The 12,500-nt window shown below is 49.9% G+C and overlaps 1 protein-coding gene across 1 annotated transcript in view; it reads right to left on the reverse strand.

Annotated features, from left to right (window-relative positions):
* dmxl2 (Dmx-like 2) overlaps positions 1-12,500 on the reverse strand; it is a gene marked incomplete at its 3' end in the record, with an annotated part of 70,140 nt that overhangs the window by 15,785 nt on the left and 41,855 nt on the right. Inside the window, 9 exon segments of the mRNA XM_080539792.1 lie at positions 1,523-1,777; positions 3,277-3,407; positions 3,579-3,655; positions 4,026-4,217; positions 4,744-5,043; positions 10,065-10,247; positions 10,552-11,067; positions 11,439-11,617; positions 12,279-12,500. The exon segment at positions 12,279-12,500 is cut by the window's right edge and continues 43 nt beyond it. Coding sequence (XP_080395918.1) covers positions 1,523-1,777; positions 3,277-3,407; positions 3,579-3,655; positions 4,026-4,217; positions 4,744-5,043; positions 10,065-10,247; positions 10,552-11,067; positions 11,439-11,617; positions 12,279-12,500 — 2,055 coding nt within the window.

Below are 12,500 nucleotides of genomic sequence, written 5' to 3' on the forward strand. Positions count from 1 at the left end.
TCCCTCTCCCCCCCCTCTCTCTCCCTCTCCCCCCCTACTCTCTCCCCCCTCTCTCTCTCTCTCTCTCCTCCTCTCTCTCTCTCTCCCCCTCTCCCTCTCTCTCCCCCTCTCTCTCTCCCTCTCTCCCCCCCCTCTCTCTCCCTCTCTCCCCCCCTCTCTCCCTCCCTCCCCCCCCCTCTCCCTCTCCCCCCTACTCCCTCTCCCTCTACCCCCCCTACTTCCCTCTCCCTCTACCCCCCCTACTCCCTCTCTCTCTTTTTCTTTTTCTCTCTCAGCGGTCCCTTTCAAGGTTTCTCCCAGGGAGTTTGAGCTTTTCTCTCTCTGTACAGGGTGGGGGGGGGGTGTTTAGGGAGGGGGGGGGGGGGGGTGTTTAGGGAGGGGTGGGGGGGGTGTTTAGGGAGGGGGGGGGGGTGTACCTGGTTTATGGTCGGAGGGCTCAGACCCTGTGGAGTCCAACCTTCGTGCGCTTTGGTGACAAGACACACACACAATCAGATGAATGAAAAGCATGCAGACATACGTGCACACACACACACACACACCCACACACACACACACACCACACACACACACACACACACACACACATACAGTGTACTGAAACACGCAGACACACACGCACGCATGCACACACACACCCATGCAGGCAGGCACAGATGTGACGAGATAAAATATGTCACCACAAAACAACAAAACAACAAAGACAAACGCCTATATATATAGATATGAATATTGTCCTTGGTTATGAACCCTGCTGCAGGCCTGCTGAGAGTGAGAGAGGCCACACCCACACCAGTGTGTAGGCCACACCCACACCAGCGTGTACGCTGCACCACCACACGCCCTAGTCACATGACTCACTCACGGCCCTGACCTCCTCACCCCCTAGGGTGGGAGGGGCCGGGGGTCTCGGGGGTCTCTGGGGGGTCACGGTTGGGGGGCTGGGGGGGGCAACCTGTCCTGTCCCATCAGCATCAGCCTCCTCAGGCCTGGCTGTCATAGGATGGGTGGGGGAGGGAGGCGGAGAGGGTGAGGGTGGTGTGGGGGGGGGGGGGGGGGGGTAGGACAGGTAGTACTGGGTGTATTAGTATACCTGGCCAGGTAAGACTTGAGAGAAAGAGTGAAGAGAGAGAGAGAGAGAGAGACAGAGAGAGAGAAAGAGTGAAAGAGAGAGAGGAACCGGGAGAGAGAACGAGAGAGAGAAAGCGAAAGAAAGAGAGAAAGAGAGAGAAAGAGAAACAGCAAGATAGGGAGAGAGAGAAAAACAGAGAGAGAGAGAGAGAGAGAGAGAGACAGAGAGAGAGAGAAACAGAGAGAGAGACAGGGAGAGAGAGAGAGAGCGAGACAGAGACAGAGAGAGAGAAACAGAGAGAGAGAGAGAGAGACAGAGACAGAGACAGAGAGAGAGAGACAGAGAGAGAGAGAGACAGAGAAACAGAAAGAGACAGAGAAACAGAGAGAGACAGAGACAGAGACAGAGACAGAGAAAGAGACAGAGTGCGAGGGAGTACTATTGTCTTACCTGGCGCCACCTCCGCCGCCGTCCTCTTGGGCCTGATGATGAGCTTGGCCCCGCCCCCGAACACGGCCGCCCACATGCGGTTGTTGAGGGGGTGGGCGGCCAGGCGGAACAGCTCGTTGCCCCCCTGCTGCGTGCCCAGGCCGTGGATCAGCAGGGACAGGTACACCGCCACCACCGCCTCGCACAGCAGCACGCTCAGCCTGGGCTGGTCACTCCCCTGGGCCGACGCCACCAGGGAGATGAGGGAGGACACGCCTGGAGGGGGGAGGGGGAGATGCTGCGTTAGTTACTTTACTTTTTTTAACTTTAGGAGGAAATAATGTTTTTCTAGCCGTTTGACTTCTTGGCTTCTTCTTGGCTTCTTCTTCTTCTATAAATAAACTGGTTAGGCTTCTGCTAGGCCTCAACCCTAGGACACCGCTGCTCATTTTTTGAGCCTTGATTGGCTACGAGTAGTTGACAGAGTGCAGCAGCTTGCACTGGGCCTGGTCTTCAAGATACGCTACACCACAAAGACACCCAAGTACCTGTCAACATACTTCCAAAAAGTGAACAACGTCCACACATACAATACCAGAGGAAGCTCCACGAACCACGTTCAACCGCGTTGCACCACAAACAAGGGGTTAAACTCGTTTGCAAACTATGCAGTAAAAATGTGGAACGCCCTTCCTATAATCTTAAAGGAGTGCAAAACACTGCCCACCTTCAAAACCACTCTCAAAAAACATTTACAGGAGGCTGCAATCCGTAACTGGACCCTCTAAATCAAAAATCAAATTAAAAGACTACACCCCCACCTGGACTACCCTCTATATATTCTTGTTGTTTTGTTGTTATGTCTCCCACACCCCCCCCCCCCCCCCACCTGAAATACCCTCTGCACATACTAGTTGTTTTGTCCCACCCCCCTACCTGGTATACACTCTGAGCAAACGCAATGTTATGTCGCCACCCCCCCCCCCCCCCCCCCGCCTAAATCTACTGGTGTTTTTGTACCCCCCCCCCCCCCACCATGACCACACACTGTACATACTTGTTGTTTTGTCCCCCCGCCCGAACTACCCATTGTACATATTATATGTCTGTCCCCCTGCCCGAACTACCCACTGTACATACTTTGTGTTTTGTCCCCCGCCCCCACCTGTGGTGTATGTCCCCACCTGTCCTACCCTCTGTACATACCTTATGTTTTGTTGTATTGTTCTTCCCATGTTGGATGTATGTTTATCTTGTTGATAGTACTAGTTATTTGTCTGTATTATCTTGTAGATAGTACTAGTTTTTTGTCTGTCTTACATGTAACGATGAATTGAGTATCAAGGACCCCAATTGAAATAAGCCAGTGGCTTTCTTGGGTTTTTATCCTGTTAGTTGACCTTGTATGTAATATGTACTTTCATGTACCTACTTCTGCAAATCTTCTAATAAAGTTTTCAATCAATCAATCAATTCTTCCTCTTCCTCTTTCCTGTCTCCTCCCCGCAGGCCAGAGGGCTCCCATTACTGAACACCCTCTGCCTCTCCTCTGTCCTCCTCTCTCCTCACCTTACTTCTCCTCCCCTCTCCTCCTCTCTGCTCTGTCCTCCTCTCTCCTCACCTTTCTCCTCCACTCTACTCCCCTTTCCTCTCCTCTCTGCTCTGTTCTCCTCACCTTTCTCCTCTCCTCTCCTCCCCTCCACTCTCCTCCCCTGTTCCCTTCTCGTCTATCGACACACAGAGAGCGTTAGTTAGCACTGTCAGGGGAAATGTACCTGGCCACTGCGAGGGGGCGGAGCTAGGCGTGGCGTGCTCCTCGATGCTCTCGGTGCGTAGACGGCGCCGCTCGCTGAGCAGCAGGCCCTGGTACACCGTCCCCGTGAACTGGTTGGCCTCCGCCTGGCTGCTGCACGGCATAAGGGGCTGATGAATAAAGGCTTCTTTCCTCTCAGAAGTGTAGGTGTGTGCGGGGGGGGGGGGGGGGGGGGGGGGGTGTGGGTGGGTGTGTGTGTGTGTGGGGGGGGGGGGGGGGGTGGTGGGTGTGGGTGTGTGGGTGTGGGTGTGTGGGTGTGTGTACCTGTAGCTGTGGCTGTCACAGAGGGCTTGGTAGATACAGGCAGACAGAGAGGCAGCCATGGTGTGTAGAGCATTCACCTGGAGAGACACACACACACACACACACACACACACACAGATCGTTACCTTACATTCTCGTCATTCTAGGCAAATCAGCGTGTTGTCTAGAGAATGTCTAGAAAAAACTAAATCTTAAATCAAGGCAATATATGCTTGTTATTTTGTCTGAGTGCACTAGTTTTAAGATATCTTTTACTTAAAATATCTTAAGATATCTTTTAGTTAAAATCTGTGACATTTTCCTGTTCCATGATGTGACATTTTCCTGTTCTGTTGGCAGATAATTATGCTTATTTAAAGTAATATTTCCTTTTTTTACAATAAAGTACGTTTTTGAGAGCTGACTTTTTACAATAAAGTTGGGCTAGTTTGAATCCTGAACACCCACCCTGTCGTCCATGAGGTCTGGGTGGGGGGGCAGCTCCATCTGGGTGATGGTGGTCAGGATGTCGTGGATGTGGTTGCTGAGGTGCAGGACGGGGTTGGCGATGACCGTCTTGGTCTGGGCGATGCTGGCAGAGAGGAGGGGGAGGGTGGTGGGGAGGGGGAGGGGCGACTGGAGCTGCTTCACTGTGGTCTCCTAGGGAGGGGAGGGGAGAGGGGGGAGGGAAGGGGAGAGGAGAGGAGAGGAGAGGAGAAGACATAAATCAACATTTCGTGACGTTAGAATTATAAGGTTATCATTTTTGTCAAAATTTTGTTTTTTACGTAATCTGATCCATTAGGTGTTTATTAATGCCTGTGTGGTTATTTTTAAAATGTTGACATTTTTGAGTTAGTAATTCATAAAATACAAAGGTTCCATCTCACAAAACATAATGGAATGTAAAAACGTTGACGCTCAATATCTCTGAACTGCCCTAAACGGAGATAGAACCTTATCATTCTAAGCTCACGATTTGTCAACACATTGATTTCAAGTACATTCCATTTGTGATTGAGTTAATTTAGGAGATGAGTGTGTGTGTGTGTGTGTGTATGTATGTGTGAGTGAGTGAATGAGTGAGTGCATGCCTGCCTGCATGCCTGCATGCGTGTGTGCGTCTGTGTGTGTATCTGCCTGCTTTCATGTATGTATGTGTGTGTATTTGTGCGCATGCCCGTACCTGCTGGCTCTCCTGCAGCAGGAAGATGAGCTCCATGCGTACGGAGGTGACCCCGCCCCCCTTGGCCCCGTGCAGGCTGCAGTAGGACAGGAACACCCTCAGCAGCGCCTGGTTCCTCCTCAGCCAGGCCTTGCGGCGCTCCGCGTGCTGCTGCTTGGCCTGCAGGCGGCGCCGCTCCAGCTGGTGGCGCTCGTACGCGCCCGCCTCCGTCCTGTCGTCCTCCAGGAACACCTCTCCTCCGGCCTCCCCCCCCACCTCCCCCCAGCGGTCGGCCTCCTGGCTGTCCTCCTTGCCCTCCACCTGGAGGAGGGAGAGAGAGAGACGAGGATGTTTGTTCATCGATTGATACATTTCCCATAGTTAATGCTATCTATAAGGTACATTTCTCAAACAGTTTTAACCTATGCTAAATTCCCCTCACAATGCTAACTCTATACTAAAGCTATCCCTATGCTACTGTGGGGAACATGGCGCGTTCTGGCCTGCAGAGGGAGCTAGACTGCCATTGGAGGGGAATGATGGGCTGATTACGGACAGGTGTCAGTGATCAGACTCATTGTTCCACTGGTCTATTTAACCTGTGTGTGTTTGTTCCCTCGGGTGATGAGTAGGGCAGGAAGTACCTGCCACACGGAGACACGGGGAGACCGAGAGAGAGAGAGCCGCGGCGAGGACGCACGAGACCCCGAAAGGGGGTGAGGTGCAGGGAGCCGGGCGGACGGAGCGGGTCCCGAAAGGGAGGACTAGCGGGGCGAGAGCGAGGGCTCTGCCAAGAGTGGAATAGCGGGGCGAGAGCGAGGGCGCTGCCAGCAGCGGACGGAGCGGGTCCCGAAAGGGAGGACTAGCGGGGCGAGAGCAAGGGCTCTGCCAGGAGCGGAATAGCGGGGCGAGAGCGAGGGCTCTGCCACCAGCGGACGGAGCGGGTCCCGAAAGGGAGAACAGCGGGGGGGGAAAGACTCGCTCAGCACGTCAGTGACGGTGCTGAGCTGTGCAACTGTTAAATAAAAGCCTATTCTACAACTGTTCCTCTGTGTCGACCTCCCTCTGTGCCTAGAGACTGCTACAGCTACATTTCCCTCACAGTGCAAGTCATGCTATCCATATTTTTTGCAGATTATAAAAATGCAGATTGTACGTTTTCAAATAATGTCATAAAAAATGTAGGGACCAAATCCCTCTCCGTTCTAAGGAGAAGCTGTCCCATGACAGTTTTTTTTGACAGGTTATTTTATTTGACAAATTACATTGTTTGCAAAAAGTTCTGTCATCACTTTCATAGCATCTTCAACCACACAGACAGTGATCAGCAATTTATGTCGGTAATTGACAAATACTTGCTATTTTCCGTATAACCGCCCATACCTAGTGCAGAAGCTTTCAAATGATAATTATGCCATACATTGAAATCTGAAAATAGTTATGATATGCTTATTTGAATGTTGGTACACCTCAAACCAAATAAAAAACCTGCTAGTAGCTAGAAAGGAACTAAAAAGGAACATCGCTATGAACATCTAACTGCATGTTTAGCACATCACAACATGCTGATAAAACATAAACATGCTAAAAACACATAACTACACATTATTAGATGATCCCACAGTCCTTGTTTTTAACGCAGGACGGGACGCGATACTAGGGCTGGGTTCAAAAAATCGATTTCCCGATTCTGAATCGATCTTCATTAAATGAGCGATTATCGATTCATAAATCCCGAAAAAAAATCTTATTTTTTTTTCTTGCAGCTTCAACCCGCAACGAGATCTCGTGGCCAGATCTCGCGCTACAAGAATTTATCATATCTCACGCAACGTGAGGTCTCAACACTAAAATCTAAAAACATGGCGATGGCAGGGACACTCAAGTCACCACCAGGCTTAAAGTCAGATGTCTGGGTGCATTTTGGATTTAAAAAATGTGACGATAGAGATGAGCTGGACAAAAGCAAAGTCATATGTAAATAAAAAGTACATTCATGTAACTGCTTTGGAGTCAATTCATTGATATGTTTAACAATGCTACATCAGTGTTTCCTCTACATGCATTTATTGGTGGCGGGCCGCCACAAATGAATTTCCTCCGCCACGAATTGATTCAGTCCCAAAAAAAATTTATAAAAAAAAAAAAATCTGAACATTTTAGCTGATTAAAATATATCTGATCCTAGATCAGCGCTATAATGGATGTTGACTAAAAGTGCACCTAAATCCACGCCCATCTCTCTCTAACCGCTGATCCAAAATCAGATTAATGACATTCAGTTGACAACGTGACACAAGGGCTCCTGATTGGTCTAAATGTGAACTGTGGTATTATTGTTATTGTGTACAGGCCACCGTAGTGACATCAGGGGGGTATTCCATCAACATCGCTAAAGGGAAAATCCAGGTTTAGTCTGATAAATCTCGCGAGAGTTCTTAAAAATATCCAGGCATATTCTGATAGGTCTCGCGAGAGTTATCAAAAATAAGCCAGGATTTTCCTTTAGCGACGTTGATGGAATACCCCCCAGGTCAGGTGGGCAGGTTACTACGAGACAACAAGAGACCGGTATTGTAGAGCTTACAGAGCGAGTTAAAATAAAGACACTTACATTGAAATACAGAAGGACTCACGTGTATGTTTAATAGAATAACACGACATGGTGTCAGAAGTCCTGTAAGTGAGTGTTAAGAGTTAGATCGGCCGACAAGTGTCATTTGAGCTCGTGACGGTGAGAAGGGAGAAGAAAAGATGGACGCTAATGCTAACGCGGGAGCAGCTGCAGTCCAGAGAACGGCGCCAGTTTCAAGTGCTACGTTAGCAGACATTAGCAAGTCAAAAAACGATTCTTATGTGCCGTCACTTTAGCAACGACACAGTATTGTCAAGGGAAAAAGAAGGGGAGACGATTTTTTTATTGACAACGGAATTACATGCTGGAAAAACATGCAGCTAAAATTCAGGGAACATTTGGACAATAAGAGGCCTACTTCGTATTATATTATAGCTGATGATCTTTGTGTGTGTGTATGTGACTGTCAGTCACAAGTTTATATTCTGTATATTCTTTTTTTTTTTTTTTGGGCCATCCTCTAGTTTTGGCTGTGATTAGGAAAAAAAACAAAAAAAAAACGTTGTTTTGAGCGCGCGTGCGCGTTTCATGCGCGTGCACGCGAAAAAAAATCGCACGGTCACGGCCATCCGCCACCATTGTAGAAATTCCTGGAGGAAACACTGTACATGTTATAGGGTTCCTTGAACCATTTATAGCATTAGTTCGGAGAATCTCTTTCATATTCAAGCAAAAAATGTATATTGTAACTAGATCGAATCGGAATCGAATCGAATCGAATCGCAGGGATTAAAGCAAAAAAAAATCTCCTGACTGAAAATTTGTTCAAGCCAAGTCATATTCTCATTTTAACCTCCACTATATGTTTGTATTTTATAACGTTAGCGTTTTAAGGGAAGAAGATTCTTTTGAACAGCTTTTCTATTGCCAGTTTGCTTTTATGTGATACGCTCGGCGGAGAGGGTGATTGGCTGCCCTTTGCCCCCCCTTGAGGCCCTGTTTAAAAGTAGGGCTTTGGGGAGGGCCAGGAAGATCATGGCTGACCCCGCACACCCAGGACACGGTCTCTTCGCCCCGCTCCCCTCAGGCAGGAGGGTGCGGTCCCTAAAAACTGTGAAGGCCCGACATACAAACAGCTTTTTCCCCACAGCCATCCGGCTCCTAAATGCCGCTGCCCCCCCCCCCCTGACCTGACCCCCTATCTATCTATCTACCCTCCCTCCACCCCCACTGGACTGTCTGGATATGAACACTTGAACACTTGATCTCTGCACTTTATATTTATATTAATTATGACTCTTGCACTTCGATGTTGGTTTGCACGGTCTTGTCCTGTCTTGCACCTGTCCTGCTGTAAACCGTGCTCCATTGTTCCAAACCAAATTCCTAACATGTTTACATGTCATGGCAATAAAAGTCTTCTGATTCTGATTTATGTGATATCAATGCTGTTTTCAATTCATGAAATAAAATTGATACTTATTGCAAGGGTTGACTCTGACATACAAATAATCAGATAATGGGTGTGGCTTAGACAATTAGGGGGAGTGGCTTGTATGAAAGTGGGTGTGGCCTGTCGGTGGGGCCGAGCCGATTCGTAAAATATCTGAACCGTGTCTGTGGCACTTGTGGTTGCTGAGCTAAAGTCCTTTAACCTTCCTTTAACCACTAGGCCGGAAAAGCCTTCATTAAAGTGGGTGGCTGCTGCTGGCGTACGTTTGGGCCCAGGGAACGGGCATGGAAAGAGTCACAGTCACCAAACTCTACACACTCCTTGATTGTATCCCTACATTGTACCAAATCAACTTTCAGAGTCCTAGGCCATTCCTGGGAGGCCTTGCACGCGAGCTAGCGGGAACCTGTAGGGAGCTCTAATGCTTGATGTGAAGTGCCTAGTGTAAAAAGACATGTTCTCACACGTACAGGGGTACAGGGAGTACAACATGTTGCATTTTCATGCCATTAGGGTTAGGGCTTCCAAGGGTTTCCTAGGGTTAGAGATGCATTTGGACTTCTGGAGTACCTCCACTACTTTCAATGGGTTCTGAAGGTCTGAGAGCAAAGGGCTTTCTACCAGGGGTAACTAACCCTGGGTAGAACCTTGGGTTCAAATCTGGAGTGTGTGGGACCAAATGTGTAGATGTGGTGAGCTAATGAAGCTCTTTGAGATTGAGATGAGAAAAGGGCGCTTGTCTCTTTAAGGCCAGGAGGGAGTTAGCGACTAGCGATGTTAGCTTAGCGCCAGTTTAACAGAAGTAACTTCACTTTTAACATGACTTCCTGTGGTCGTAGCGGGCTGGTTGACGGCTTAAAATGACCGTGGAGACCTGTAGACCTTATCCAGCCATAGTCTTGTGTTTCTACCCCGGGGCATAGCCGGCGTTATTCACGGACAAACACTCCGTAGTAGAGTGGTTCTAGTACACTGGACATATGTAGCCAATTGACGGAAATCCGTCGCGACTTGGAAAAAATTGACGGAAATCCGTCGTAGCGACGGAGAACTTTAATCCCTGGAATCGTGAATCGAATCGAATCGGGAGCTGTGAATCGGAATCGAATCGTTTTGGGAAATCAGTGGCGATACCCAGCCCTACGCGATACAGTGAATCCAATTCACAAATTAGAAGTATTTAGTGATCCTAAAACTGTTGAGTGGGCTCTTAACACTACGACCGCCGCGGATCGCGACCTTATTCAATCGCGATGAGGTGTGATTCAGCACTATGATAGTTTAAACACTTCATGCTAACGCTAAGCTACTGACCTTGTAGTTGCAGATCCGGTGCATGGCCCCTATCTCCTTCTCCAGCCAGCTGTAGAGCTGGAAGCGCAGCTTCCCCCCGTCCACCTCGTAGCCCGTGGCTAGTGTACGCAGCTCCGTCATCAGGATCTTCAGACACGCCCGGAACTTCAGCTGCTCCGCGATCACGTCCACCTCAGACTCCCCCTGATTGGACGATCGCGACATTCATCCAATCAGAACGACCCGTTTGATAGTTGATAGTATCGCAAAATATATAACTGATTATTGTATTTATTGTTGGGAGAGAGACAGAGAGAGAGAGAGAGACAGAGATAGACAGAGAGAGAGAGAGAGAGAGAGAGAGAGAGAGAGAGACAGAGAGCGAGAGAGAGACAGACAGAGAGAGAGAGAGAGTGAGATAGAGACAGAGAGAGACAGAGAGAGAGAGAGAGAGATTTGGGGGAGAGAGAGATAGCTATCAGCTATCACCGTGGCGACCGACCCCTACCTGAGAGTCCTCTCTCTGCAGAGGGTGGGGTCTCACGCCGCGGCCCGACACCACCTCCTCTTTGACCTTCTCCTGGACCACCTCCGGCTTCTTCATCGTCAAACCCCCATCATCCTCCTCATCCTCCTCATCTTCGTCGTTCTTGTCCGGCCCCCAGTCCAGCTGCAGCCCGTCCTCCTCCACCTGCACCAGCGGCTGGCCCCAGTCCAGGGACCCCGAGGTCCCCCAGGGGTCAGCGGGGTCAACAGGGGCGGCAGGGGCCCCCCAGGGGTCAGCGGGGTCAACGGGGGCGGCAGGGGCCCCCCAGGGGTCAGCGGGGTCAGCAGGGGCGGCGGGGGCCCCCCAGGGGTCCAGGCTCCCACCACCCCCTCCCAGGGTGCCGTTCTCCAGGGGGGGCGGGGGGGCGGAGCTGACGTTGGCCAGGGAGGACCCCTTCCCCAGGGAGGAGGAGCCTGACCTCCGGGTCACCTTGGGGATCTTGGAGAGAACCTCCAGGGCCAGCACGGGACAGCCCACCTGGGGGGGGAGGGGGTACAGGGGAGGAGGGGGGTGCAGGTATTTAAAAGGGGTGTTTCAGTCAAAAATACTTTTCTGGTATATCTTTCATCTGTAAAATATTGTGCTAAAATATTGATACTAAATACTTACTTAATAATATACAGTTATATAAATAGCTATATTATTATTATTATTATTATTATTATATAATAATACAGTGTAGTAGAAGTAGTAGTAGTAGTGTGTTGCTAGGTAACGACGTAAATGAATGAATGTGGCCATATGTATGTTGTCTAATATATTCCAAACTACCTGTTTGTATAATACAGTGTTAGATACTAATACAATTTAAACAACGCTGAAGTACAAAGCTACAATAGGGCCGGCACCTTGAAGTGAGCGTTGGCGGTGGTGAAGAAGAGCTTGCGTTCTATGAGGTTGATCTCGTCTGCGTTGTTCTTCACAGCGCCCTCTGGAGAGGCGTAGTGGCAGCGCAGGATGAGGGGGTGTGTCCTCAGGTAGTTGTAGAAGCTGAACACCACCGGGTTGCACGACTTCACGATCACGTCTGGGGGGAGAGAGAGGGGTAATATCATTATAACATAATAATATATGCCATTTAGCTGACGCTTTTATCCAAAGCGACTAACACTGTAGTGAGTGCATACATTTTTCAGTATATATGCAGGAATCAATCCCACAACCTAAGCATTTGTTAGCTCCATGCTCTACCAACTGAGCCACATTAGACCAACAGCAGACAGGAACCATAGCCTGCTAAGCTAAAGCCGATGCGTCACCTCAGAACACTAAACACATATCTTCTCCCTCAGGCAAATCTACTGTTTCAAATCACCTCTGCTATACAATTTAACAGACTGGTAAACTGCAATATTTCAGAGACCGACCGAGATTTAAACCCTGGTCTCCTGCGTGGGAGACATTAATGGTGAACCGTGGCCTGCTAAGCTAACGCTAAAGCACACGCAGAAAGAACCACAGAGAGATAATCTTCTCCCTCAGGCTGGTCTAGTGTTTCCAACCACCCCCTGTTTTCTGCTTACGTGCGTGCGTGTGTTTGTGGGGGTGACGTGGGCTGGAGCTGTGTGTGCTGAGCTGTCTCTCTCTCTCTCTCTCTCTCTCCACCCCCCTCTCGCTCCCACCCCCTCCCTCTCTCCCTCCCCTCCCTCCCTGCCTCCCACCCCCCCCTGTCCCCCCACCGTCCTCACCAGGGTTCTCGTCGTCCTCCTTGGGGATGCGCTCCAGCAGGGTGTCCAGGGCGCGGGTGTAGTCCTTCATGGTCCAGAAGGCGATGCTGCGCAGGAAGGGGTCCGGGTGCATCTTGGTACACTGGTACCCGGTGCCGTCCCGCCTGCAGCCCAGAACCTTCTCGTACAGCAGGCCCTGGCAGGTGGACGAGCTCTCGTAGTCCGACTCATACAGCCGGGCCA

This window comes from Nansenia antarctica, assembly GCF_963989245.1.
Source record: "Nansenia antarctica genome assembly, chromosome: 9".
NCBI classification, from domain to species: domain Eukaryota; kingdom Metazoa; phylum Chordata; class Actinopteri; order Argentiniformes; family Microstomatidae; genus Nansenia; species Nansenia antarctica.